Raw genomic sequence first — 13,663 nt, forward strand, 5'->3', positions numbered from 1 at the left:
ACGTCGTACGTACGTACGTCGTCGACGTACGTACGTACGTACGTACGTACGTACGTACGTACGTACGTACTACGTACTACTCGTACGTACGTACTACTACTACACTACACACACACACACACACACACACACACACACACACACACACACACACACACACACACACACACACACACACACACACACACACACACACACACACACACTGTACTCACACTCTCCTCCTTGACCTTCTCCATGGTGCAGGCGGGCAGCTGCCCTTGCAGAGGTGGGGGGGAAACCCCATTCTGGTCAATGGCCACGAACAGCTTCCCGTTGACGTTTAAAGTTGGATAAAATACCTGAAAACCCACACATAAAGAGAAATATTAACATGTCTTTTGCCTTTTATGAACACCACAATGATTTGGAATCAGGGCCCAAAATTAGGAGCCACTGTTAAATAAAAAAATATATATATATCAAGGCAATTCACCGCGTTTTTTGTGCAGTGTGCCTGGTAAATAAACTAAAACACTTAATACAAATAAAATAACGTTGTGGACCATGCTTTTGTGTCCCTATTTAATAATCGAATAAATAATACAGAAAAACAGAACAAAGTTTAGTTGATGACCAATTTTTTATTTTGTATATTCTTACCTGGGAGTTCCTGCTGGCGTTGCTGTAGGTGCTCGGCCTGCGTTTGGGCCAGGGGTGGGGCAGGATGCCACTGAAGGTGCCACCGCTGTAGGTGCGCCCCCCCACGCCCTCCGTCACGTCCCCCGGCACGCTGTACTCATCGTCAGCCATCTCCCCTTCCGAGCCCCGACTCCGCAGGCGGAAGTTGAAGATGGAGGACACCTGACTGCTCCTCCGCGTCCTGGAGGAGAAGGAGCGGCCCAGGAGGGGGTGGAGGGGCTGCAGGACAATACAGTATATTTAAATCTATTAACTAATACTGTCACTTTTTGGTATAATTACATTGTTTTATAATGAAACTATTGTTTGAATATCTTTTTTCTATATTTATTATTTTATATTAACACAGATTTCTCAGCACTTACCTTCCCCCCCTCCATCAAGTCCACCTGCAGCAGCTTCTCCTCTGATAGGTTCGCCTCCACGTCGCCCACGCCCACCAGCGCCTGGCTCCGCCTCCTCTCCTCCGATCCGTCCAATGGGAGGACGAATGGGGACAGATCCGGTGACATCATCGAGTCCGAGTCCAGAAGCTTCTGCGCAGCACCCTAAGGAAAGAAATTGCCATGTGTCTTTCAAAGTAATACGAAATAAAAGTAGCTAAAAGAGGAATTTACAACTAAACTATTCTATTACAAATGTAAATCCCTGTCAGCAGCCTTGATGGAGGTGTAATCACCTGCTGCTCCTTCTTCAGCCTCTCCATGGCAACCTGAAACTCGCGCTCCTTCTGGCAGGCCTCAGCGATGGTGGCCTGGTTCTGCTCTTCGTACGCCATCGCCACTACGGCCAGGATCAGGTTCACCAGGTAGAAGGAGCCCAGGAAGATCACCACCACAAAGAACACCATGTAGGTCTTACCTGCAGAACGCAGCGTCTGCACAAACACAAAGAAACCGGACAAAAATGCAGGAGTGAAATTCCTATCTCACAGTTACTTTAGTCACTACAAACTAGAGGGAACAAACTGAATCCTGTTAGTGTCCAGCTGTAACAATCCAGATGAGAAGAGCTGATAAGGTTTTGGAGTTTAACTTTCTAATGTTAAGGTGAGTGTATAAAGGTATCAAGGTGTATAGGTGTGAAGGTGTGTAGATGTGTTTTTTGTCCCCTCTTGCTAAGACATGTGTATATTCTCCATTCCTGTTCATGTGTCTCTGGATTTCCTTGCTCTCACTGAGACCTGGATTACTCCATCCAACACATCCACCCCAGCAGCTCTCTCCACAGCATATTCCTTCACCCACACACCCAGACCCACTGGCAGAGGAGGTGGCACTGGTCTCCAGCTCTCTCCCAAATGGAGCTTTTCCCTAAAAACTACCAAACTTCACTCCTTCCTCCTTTGATGCCGTTACTGTAACCCATCCTATACAATTAACCATTGTTGTTCTCTACCGTCCACCAGGCGCCTTGGGGGACTTCTTGGAGGAATTAGATCATCTCCTCTCACACATCCCTGAAACTGGCCCTCCCACTGTACTTCTCGGAGACTTCAACTTCCAGACGGAGAAGATATCTGAATTAATATTTATTTTAACCGCCTTTGCTTTCTCACTGTCCATTTCCTTGATCTCACCATGCTGTGAATGGTGCTGGCCCTTCCTACATCCAGGACATGGTTCAAACCATACACCCCAGCATCGGCCAAGCGGCTCGCTGCACCCGCACTGCGAGGGGGACCCAAGTTCCCATCAGCAAAAACACATGGGTTTGCTATCCTGGCTCCAAAATGGTGGAATGAGCTCCCCATTGACATCAGGACAGCAGAAAGCTTACACATCTTCTGGAGACTGAAAACTCATCTCTTTCGACTCCACTTCGAGCGATAAAATGGAAAAATAATATACTAACTAAGCACTTATATGCTAACAAAGGACTGGCTTATCTAAAGCCAGTTGAGTAGCACTTAAAATGGTTTGGCTCTAACCTGATGTACTTACTGTATATGATTCTGTGTTCTTCAAGTTTGTATCTTCTTGGTCGAATGCACTTATTGTAAGTCGCTTTGGATAAAAGCGTCAGCTAGATGCAATGTGTTGTAGAGGTGTGTACCGTAGGTGCGTTTTAAACAGGGGTGCACATAACTTTCTCAGTGAGGTACTCAGATGAGTACCTGGAGTCGAGTCAGTGTTTGGTACTCCAACTTCTGGCTCCACTCAAAGTTATTTGATGAAGCCCTCTGTATCGCGAACGTCAACGGGGGGGTTGCTAGTGGAGTACTTCGTGACCACAGAGCGTGAACGTTGTGATCAGCTGTCAGACGTTAACAGCAGCCCTGTCTGTGCACGCGGAGACCGACTCTGTTGTCCGGTGATCTAACCGCCTTCTGGAAAAGCTTCACAAGTACGTTGGTACGCAAATGCGCTTTGTGACACAAGGGACGGTACGCATTTCAGATTGTTGCCGCGCATGCGTACCTGCGTACCAGTTATGTGCACCCCTGGTTATAAATGACTAAAGGTGTATACTTTACCTGGTGGTAGAGGTTCTCCCAGTAGTCCTGCGTCATGAGGCGGAACAGAGACAGGAAGGCCCAGCCGAAGCTGTCGAAGCTGGTGTAGCCGTAGTTTGGATTCCTGCCCGCCTTCAGACAGTCAAAACCATCCGGGCACTTCCTGAAACACACACACAAACACATTATATACAGCATGACCAGAATCTTAAAGAACATCATCAAAATAATTATACGTAGGCTACTTATTTTCTGGATTTTTTGTTGTTCCAATTCGTTTTTGAGGATGTGTTTTAAGGATTACAAAATTCCAAATTTTTCTCTGTCTATAACTTATAATAATATTCCTGTACTGCAACACTTTTTCCCACAAAATCAAAAAATACCAACTGTTGTAGCATAAAGTAAAAACATGACATTATCCATTACATTTTAGATATTAAAGAAAATTCACTGATTTGTGATATTTGGCTTTATAAATGAATAAATGATTTGACAACATCTGTAAGAGGTTTATTGGAATTGACCGTAACAATTTGATGTGTAGATTTGACGGAAACTATGGAATTTAAGAAAGAGGAAGAGTGAATCAAGATTAAAAAGATACAGATGTTAACTTCCCAACTTAAAGTGTTAAAACGTCAAACTACAGTCTTGGAGTGAGTGTAGGAGGGATGATGCACGGATTAGAGGACGACATTATCGGAAACAGCAGCATGGCCAAACCTCTGACTCACAGAAACATTTATATGCTGAGTCACTGAGGATTTTCAAGCTGAGTCACAGAAAAGGTTGCCACCATGCAGACGCTATCTGGGGATTCAAACCGGCAACCCTGCGGTCACAAGCCCACTTCTTCGCCCTCGCTATTATCCTTTATTACTGCACAACATTAAGTGAGAGATGGTAATTTATGCAGTTATATAACGTTTACATAACACAGCTGTGTGGAAATCAGTTACATCCACTTTTTACTTTTACACTAAAACATATTTTTAAATAAATCCAAGGCCTGAATAACAGGTAGATACTCGCAGTTACTGCATGTTATTATTATTATCATAGTGTCTATGTACTGTGAATGGTTAGTTAGATAATAAGATAATTTCATTGTTGTATTAGTTTTACATTTGTAAATGAATTTCCTATTTTCTAAGTCAAATGATACAGGAATAATTACATTTAAAGTCAATGCAATGCAAAAATAACCTGCAGCTCTATGGGATGATTAACGGAGGAAAAAAGAAATGAAATAGGCCACTAACCATACATTTAATTATCATCAACAAACATCAATGTGTGTGAAACAAATACTACATTATAATGATATGACTTTAAGTACGGTAAGTTATTGCATTCCCTTCCAAGGCTTTTTTCTACTAAATGTCACTAAAGTCTGTACTTTAACCAGGAAGAAGGACAATAAACATCTCCTTTCATTTTATTTCATTTATATTACATTTAAGGTCTTTTTAAAACTATTAAACGATTTTAAATTAAACGGAAGCAGGCTTATCGGTCTGTAAATGTGTTAAATGTTAGAGAATGTATTTTGTTTGTTTTTTTATTCTCAAATTTTCTTCAATGTGTTTATTTGAAAGGTTCTTTTTTAATGACTGCAGCCGTGTAATTGCCGATGCTGCCCACCTGATATTTTATCTCGAAAACTCTTTTATTCATGTTTAAATAAATTAAAACATATAAAAATGCACACAGATTGTCACGTTATTATTGGGAAAACATAATAATCACCTGAATGTCTGCACTTAGCAAGCAGTAGTGTGATAACAGCAAATAATGTAATAATTATATCTATAAATAGGGAAGTCATTTATTTCGCCTGTTTGTGGTTGCTACTTTAATAATGTAAAACATAGCAGCTAATACTCTGCATTTTCATTAATGCACTACAACTTCCATTATTCAACCATAAATACACATTTTCTACTTTGACTTGAATCACTTTGTAAGCAGACATATATGAAATGCTGTGTATTTGCACGCTATGTATAGCGGCTGAGGCGTACACATGTCCTTGAAGTTACACCTTATCTTATAGCCAAGAACTTTCTTGGCTAACCTTCTTAATATCGTACAACACAAAAGCAGCGCTCAGTATTAATCTGTCATCACGGTGCTCAGGAGTTGACCTTTAAAGCATTTAACAGTCAATTTCATGCCATTTAATTCTCCAACTAACTAACTAAAAGGGTTTCATTATGAGACCAGCAACCTCGAGAAAAACAACATGTTCAGAGCTTGTGTCATTGCAAAAGCAATCAGGCTGCAAAATTACACAGCAGGTGCAGATTTGACAGGAACATGCAAAATATTATGTATTACCATACAGTAGCTGGGAATGACTGTGGTAAAAGCACAGCCGAAAACCCAACAATCACTAGTCTTAAAATCCAAAAGGTACCGAAATGTGATTTTAATTCAATAAAACATTCAAACTCACTGCGCTGCTTATCCAAACTTATCCAACCAACGTTTTAATTATAATAACAGTCCAACTCAAAGCATTCATTTTCTCAATATTATTAACATTATAAAATAGACAAGATTCAAAAATGTTGAATGCTATAAAACATTACAAGTTACTGCACTGCTTCTCCAATCATTACGGTAACACACATCAATTCTAATGTATTTAAACGTTCCAACTCACTACAATTCTTATCCAAATATTGTAGTGAAAATAATTTATTTTGATTCAATAACACTACAACACAGCTACTTTTCATGCAAATGCAATCAAATATTCCAACTTCCAGCAATTACACATCATCAATATTTCTAAATGCAATAAAACATTCAATATCACTGATCTTCTAATCCAAACATTACAGTATAACCATTTTATGCAATGGAACATTCACACTGTTTCTTGTTGATACTATTTTTGTTGTTGGTAAATGTTTGTCTAACTATACTTATATCGTAATAATGTTGAGATCTCAAGGGGTTATGCCCGGCTAAATGATTTCCAATAATTCACTGCTTCTCCAAGCATTACGGTAAAAATCTATTTTAATGACATTATAAATGTTTCAAACATCAAATTAAGTATTGTTGACCCATCAGCCAATGGAAGTAATAATACCTGCATACAGTAAATGCAACGGATGTCAGTAAATTCAGTTTTCAGTTACAGCACATGTAATATCAAATGCTTATCAAAACATCACAGTATCAGGAACGAGAAAGGAGCATGACACCTGTTTTTAATGTATTCCAATAAAGAAATGCCAAGGAACAAACTGAAGAGCTGCTTGTGCCAACACTGTTGTACTAGCAATCAATGATAAAGTAGTTCAAATCTGTAACAGGCACCTGATTTAAGCTTTACGGTAAAGTCGTGTAATGTGATAACAAAATGAAATGGAGCTGCTTATATAAACATTACAGTAAAATCAATCAATGTTTATCAAATAGAAAAGTGTGCATAACTGAATATCCAAATGTTACGGTAACAGCGGCTGATATTACAAACTGTACACACACTGTGGACAGCTGAGAGCACTTGGGATGAAGTCATCACACACACCTCTTAAGGCCTCCTGATTACAAGCCTTATAAGATGACACACACACCCACACACACACAACACACACCACAACACACCACACACACCACACCACACACACACACACACACACACACACACACACACACACACACACACACACACACACACACACACACACACACACACACACACACACACTTTATAGGCTATTTTACACTTCTGCATCACTATATCTCAGAGAAAGATGGAGTACTTTTAGTATAGTTTTTGGAGAAAAAAACTATTTCCTAAAAGTTGAAAGGTCATTTACCTTCATGTACTTTACATTTTGTTATGGAACATTTCATTGGTTTGTCACATTTTCATTAGAAAAGTTCAACTACCCAAAGAACAGTGTTGGCATTTGTTCTAATTGAACAGCTCTTTGTTTCAGATTAGCCTCTGATGGTGTTCATTGTGTTTCACAGGAGGTAGTGTTTAATATTAAACCTCTACATGTCATTTTGGAAAATGCCAGCGCTCTGTTCATTTCAGCTTTTCATGCCACAGAGACTAAATGTTGCTGAGGAGACATTCTTTAGTGTGAAGTTCAATTGTGTGGGTGTGAATAAAGGCTACTTAACCTTTTCTGGACTGCCTTACATGTCTTTATCCTCCACAAAACCTTTTCTAACTCATAATTCAAGGGCTAAGAGGCTTCCCAAGCTCCTATCTGTTTTTCTAAAGAACAGTTTAGTGTCAAAGATTTTATATGCAGCGTTGCATAAAGTTTTAACATCCTGAGAGTTTGATCAGCCCCTTATCATGTTATTACCACCGTGAGGGCATTTTGGAAGATACTCTATCATGTTTTTGCAATTTCAAGGGCATCTAAAAGGGCCTGTACCCAAAAGGGCATTTTTAACATGTTTTCTTCACTAGAAAAATACATAGACCTAGAGTTCACTTAACCGCAATTACCTCCACTGCAAAGGCAACCTAAAGCACACAGTCATGTTTTCTCCACTGGAAGGGAATCCAAGACAGTACAGTATTGTGTTTTCTCCACTGGAAGGACTCCATTCAGGGCACTTTATCACATGTTCTCCAATGGCATGGCACTTTATAATGTTTTCTCCACTGTAAAGGCATGCAGACAGCAGTTGCTCCACTAGAAGGGTAACATACAGTAAAGGGCAAAGGGTGCAGTTTTCACAGGTTAAATGCACTATCGATTATCGACTTGCACAGGTGGAATGTTGGCTGCATCTACATAGTGCTTTTATTACATTTTATTACATTTAAAATGTCCAAAATGGTAGGGGTATCCATCTTGTGATAGCAAGTATATGCATAAAGACTGTAACTTGTATCGTTATTGTCCTGGTTTTTAAATGGAGAGGTTTAACATCCTGTGGTTTGAAATATGTTTACTTCCTCAGCACTAGTTTCAGCGGAGAGCATCGCTGCTCTACATGCATTTTCAAAGAGAGGAGCTGCCTGACAACTGCCCTCGGCTGTTGTAAAATCCCTCTGAAATGAGTTCTCGAGTGGCTCATTACTTAGCTATGTGTGTTGGTATGGGGAGAAGCCGTGTTGGCCCTGATTCAGACACTTGTTGGCGTTCTTTGAGAATAGCAGAGTGCTAAGTCATGTTCATTTCAGCAGCTGTGTCCAAATGATTTATAATGGGGGGGATAATGTGACGCTACAGAAATAGAGCCAGAGGGGGCGTCGGGGACGGCGTCTCAGGGGGGCGAAGAGACCACCGAGGACTGAAGATGTGGGTTTGAGTTCAGCTCTGGATCTGTCCTTCAGTCCTTCTCCCGATCAATATTCTCACTTCAGAGAAACTAAAGAGTGAACTCACTCAACTCCAGGTACATGTCTCACATTTGTTTGTTGTAACTTTTTCTTCTGTATTTATTCAGCCTTTCTTTACCCACTGTTTGTTGGTTTTCTTTTATTAACGTTTAATTTTAAGAGCAAGTTGTATTTACATATACGAATACAAAAGTTGAATGTAAATGGCACACTTTTCTCAAAACCAAGGATATTGTCTCTAAAGACATCATGTAATCAATTATCAAATAATGCAACGGAAGTGCATTTGTCAAACACATTATGATCTAACTGTTTGGGAACACAGAAGTTGCAATAAAACACGATGGGTGTTTGGTGATGATAATGTTGGATTGGCAGTTGGATTTGTAATATGTGTCATCAAAATCTCTGCTTTAACAACTATTTTCTGCCAAAAACACTTTTAATTCCTGATTAATTTGAGGAACTGTGCTCTGCACTCCTTTTACTTTTGAACTGTTGGTTGCATTAGGACATGATTTATTTTTCTTAACACTCAATTAATAGGTTAAGTGCCATATACGTGTGACAGATGTGAATGCACTATAAAGCATGCATAGACCTTTATAAAGTCAAAATGTGCACACCTTGCACAGATTTCAAGCCGTCATTCACATTATTAAGATAGCTATGGGTGATATGACATAAAGCTATATTTCAATTGTTTTTAGTCATTGATGGGTCCAAATTCGAATTTAAAAGCCTTACTGTCATGTGTGCAATAGCTGAACCATCGCTTTTATTAAAGGAAATCTTAAAATATGGCTTCTCCAACAATGCAAAATACAATGTACTAATGACAGAAATAGTGAGTATTATTAAAAAATATATATGAAGATAATCATCTTTTTAAGAGGATCTATTCAAAACAAGAATTGTTTAAATTAAATCTGAGGAATACTACTGCCCTACTGTATGTAAACCGGGATTTACCGCTCCACAATACTTTATTCAGATATGTTAACACATTACTTTACATCCACAGCCATTACCAAATAATGCACTGAGATTTGGATACTGCACTAGTCCATATTCCAATTTCGATACAACTTTGAAGTCCTATGATTTCCTTTAAAATGACATATGACTACAACTTTTTTCTGCTTCCATTCTCTGGATTTCTTGTTCTCTGTCCATCCGTCTAAGTCTCTCCTCAGCAGAGAATCACTCAGTCATGCGTGAGACAATATCGATTTCACACGCACAAACACACACACACACGACCCTCTGCTGCCACGTGTCAACAGTGTCAACTCATTCTGTGTCAATAAAGCCACTTGTCAATAAATATTCATTTCTCTGAGACCACTTCCTCTGTGGTCTTGGGGGGGTGGCCTCTGTCGTGTTTAATCTTTAATGCTGACTTCATAATTCACCTCAATATCACCCCTCCTGCAGCGGGACAGTTTATTTACACTCCAACACACACAACAAGGGCCTCAGGTTTGTATGGAAGTCCTGGAAGGATATTTATGAGGTTTCTCCCTGGTTCCCTCCACAAAGAGCAAATGGGATTTCAAATTATTCCAGAAAACAACCTCTGTTGCAAACAAACGTTTTGATACTTTCATATTTGGTCCAGCAGGTTAATCTCCACATATTAACACCGCTTTTTAATGTGACCAACTTTCTACAAAATGTTCCAGCCATCTCCAGTCAAGATAACACAACTATACAGATAAAAATCAAACAAATGTAAATACAAAAGAAGGAAATAAGGGTAAGGAGTCTGAAGTAAAAGGCAGTAGAGTGTATAGGAACAGCACGGTCAAATGACTTCACGTCACCACTGCTAGGCAAAAGATGGCACATTTTTGGCTTGATAACGTTAAGTCGTCTCATGCACTTGTTAGCAGCCCGCATTTTAAAATTCCCCAGTGGGCTCATTCCTCCATCATTATATTGATTGTATCTCCATAAGAAGTCAAAATACAAAATATCTCTTAAATGTACCCTCTCTCGATGGCAATGTAACTCCGTCCACCATTTTGTAGACATATAGTTAAGTCAGGAAATAAGAAAACCAAAATATCTTGTGTTTTGGATGAATACTTGATCCCACTTGTTGTTTAAGGTTTCTTTGTCCGAGTTAAGAAGACTAATGGTTCAAAAATCAGACGGTAAATCCGATTTCCTCCTCCTGAGTAAACAGAGCTGCTTCCTCTTTCTCTCTTCTAATTTGCCCTCTGGTTACCCATGATTCAGCGTGTGTGTGTGTGTGTGTGTGTGTGTGTGTGTGTGTGTGTGTGTGTGTGTGTGTGTGTGTGTGTGTGTGTGTGTGTGTGTGTGTGTGTGTGTGTGTGTGACATACTGAGGGGTTCTTGATCAAAATAGTCGACATAATCCTGTGTGAAGGAGTTGGACGTAGGCAGGGAGTGAAGGTCAGAGTTTGGACTGTGATGTTGTTTTTCCTTGGGGTTTCTTGCAGCAGCGTTTCATTTGTTCGTGTACAGTTCAGGTGTCACTTGTTCTTTTGGGTTTTCACTTCGTGTTGTTGGCTATTTCTCAGAAGAAAAGGCGTCTTTTCTTTGGTGTTAAACCAGTGTTTCTGCTGGGGCCATGACCTAATTCTCCCCTCAGGGATCAATAAAGTTCATTTTCTCTCCCGGTGTGGGCTGTTCTTATAACTGGGGGATGTCAATGAGTGGCTGAATTTAATTATATCCTATTTATTCCTCCTGCTTTGTCTTTGTGTCACCACGTAATTATGAAAAAGTCTTCCATCAAGAAGAACCGGGATGGAATACTTCCCAGAAGTAAAAAATGAATGAATTTTTTTGTGGCATTGGTAGTAATTGTTGCAGTATACAAGTATACAAGTATAATAAGAGGTACAGTAGTAGTAGTAGTAGTAGTAGTAGTAGTAGTAGTAGTAGTAGTAGTAGTAGTAGTGGCACTGGTGTATTGAGTAGTAGAGATCTACCCTGGATTTTTTATAATTATGTTAATATACAGCAAAACTGCATTTTCAATTATGTTTCAAAGAAAACATATTTTGTATTTTTGTTTATCCTTCACTATTAATTGCTTTTTCGAAAGAGATAAGAACACTACATTAAACACCAGGAAGAGGAAAATATATATAAATAAATCAAATATACATTTTTTAGTGAAAACATACAACATTTAAATAAAAAAATGTAATACAAATAAACATCACCTTTATTGTTTTTTTTTTTTTAAATGTGACGGGTAGCACATCCCAGTTTTCAAATTCAAGGAGGATAATATACTCTGTTTATCAGCTTTCATCACAATAATAATAGACTAGTGTATTTGGCGTACTGTATGCATTTGTTTCCCTCTAAACATAATAAAGAATGCAGTTTAGTTGTGAGGGAAAATAAATTTATAGGAGGCAGTACTCTGCTGTGAAGAAATAAAGTGGCAAATACAAATATCCACTGGTGTTTTAGGACAGTGGCAAAAACAAAAGGACCAAAAGTGCTTTAGAGCTGTCTGTTATCCAAACACACACACACACACACACACACACACACACACACACACACACACACACACACACACACACACACACACACCATCAAGTTTCACACACACACAACAACTTCAGTTGAACTTGCTGAATTTGGTAAAACAAGTGTTCCTATTATGAGATGTAATGATCATTACTACAAAGGTGTATTTCTGAAAGAGACAATAATTAATTATCATGTTGCCAAAAGCCAATACTGATAAAGCAACATAAGGCCAACTTCAAAGCTCTGTCAAAACTCATTATTTGCTTCTTATATTTAAATCCACAAGATAGGAATATTTTATATGCGAGAATCCATCTGTTCAAGGTTGAATCTCACTCTATTGTACCGCTTGGCTCCTATACATTCAAGATGGTGATAAAGATAACACAAACATGGATTTATTCATCTCATATCCTGCCTAAATGTACCGAGTCCTGTCCTTCAGTCCTTCTCCCGATCAATATTCTCACATCAGAGAAACTAAAGAGTGAACTCACTCAACTCCAGGTACATGTCTCACATTTGTTTGTTGTAACTTTTTCTTCTGTATTTATTCAGCCTTTCTTTACCCACTGTTTGTTGGTTTTCTTTTATTAACGTTTAATTTTAAGAGCAAGTTGTATTTACATATACGAATACAAAAGTTGAATGAAAATTGCACCCTTTTCTCAAAATCAAGGATATTGTCTCTAAAGACATCATGTGATCAAAAAAAGATTACACTCTGGGTCCAAAATCTGACAATTCAATTGATATTTAACTCTGGAGACTACAACAACACTCAAATGTGTCACATACAAAGCTTTTATGTCCATATGCTCAGAGTATAAGAAGTTGAATGAGACTTATTAAAGTAGAATAATAATTACATTTATAATTTTTATGGTGTCCTAAATAAAATACCTATAGAAAGACAGAGAGGTAAACACAGATACACATTCAGGGAAAAACAAACATGCTGGGGCTGCTCTGAGAGATATCCTGGGGATTTCTGTGTGTGTGTGTTCAGTTCATGTTCCCCCATGCCATTCAGTTAGTACTGTTCCCTATGTCCTCCTGCGCACACACACACACGCCTAATTATAACACTCAGGTAAACTTGAGTCTGGGAGGAAGAGAGTACTTAGCATTGCTATAGCAACCGTATCCCAGTGCTGGTTGCCGGGGGAGATTGTTTTGTGCCATCTCTGTGGGGAGACGTTTGTGTGTGTGTGATCAAGACTTCACTGAACAAACGGGAGGTCTACATCAGCTTCTGTGCCTCAACAGTCTGAATGATATGTATTAAAGCAAAACATATGTATTATTATTTCATTTTCATACGTTAATATTATTATACATGTTTAAAGTGGACTACATTAACTTTAGGTCAGTGTGACTCTCTGATTTAAATTCCAATCATTGACACAGCAGCTCCTGAAATAGAAACTGAACTATCACCTAGCCGTTAGCATTTCATTACATAGCATGGCTGCAGACCAAAGCTTTGATGTGTGTGTGTGTGTGTGTGTGTGTGTGTGTGTGTGTGTGTGTGTGTGTGTGTGTGTGTGTGTGTGTGTGTGTGTGTGTGTGTGTTTGTTGCGTGTGTGTGTGTGTGTGTGTGTTGTGTGTGTGTGTGTACCTTTGATCACCACATTTGGTCACATTAATAACAGTCTCTCAGACACAGAC

General features: G+C 39.1%; 1 protein-coding gene across 1 annotated transcript in view; it reads right to left on the reverse strand.

The window, feature by feature from the left end:
- Positions 1–13,663, reverse strand: part of LOC104953541 (sodium channel protein type 4 subunit alpha-like) — a gene marked incomplete at its 5' end in the record, with an annotated part of 60,060 nt that overhangs the window by 14,505 nt on the left and 31,892 nt on the right. Inside the window, 5 exons of the mRNA XM_010780488.1 lie at positions 231–341; positions 643–900; positions 1,047–1,217; positions 1,361–1,558; positions 3,158–3,299. Of these exons, the coding sequence (XP_010778790.1) occupies positions 231–341; positions 643–900; positions 1,047–1,217; positions 1,361–1,558; positions 3,158–3,299 (880 nt within the window). The remainder of the gene's footprint in view (positions 1–230; positions 342–642; positions 901–1,046; positions 1,218–1,360; positions 1,559–3,157; positions 3,300–13,663) is intronic.

Source organism: Notothenia coriiceps, unplaced genomic scaffold (genome assembly GCF_000735185.1).
Source record: "Notothenia coriiceps isolate Sejong01 unplaced genomic scaffold, NC01 NC01_scaffold00021940, whole genome shotgun sequence".
Taxonomy (NCBI): domain Eukaryota; kingdom Metazoa; phylum Chordata; class Actinopteri; order Perciformes; family Nototheniidae; genus Notothenia; species Notothenia coriiceps.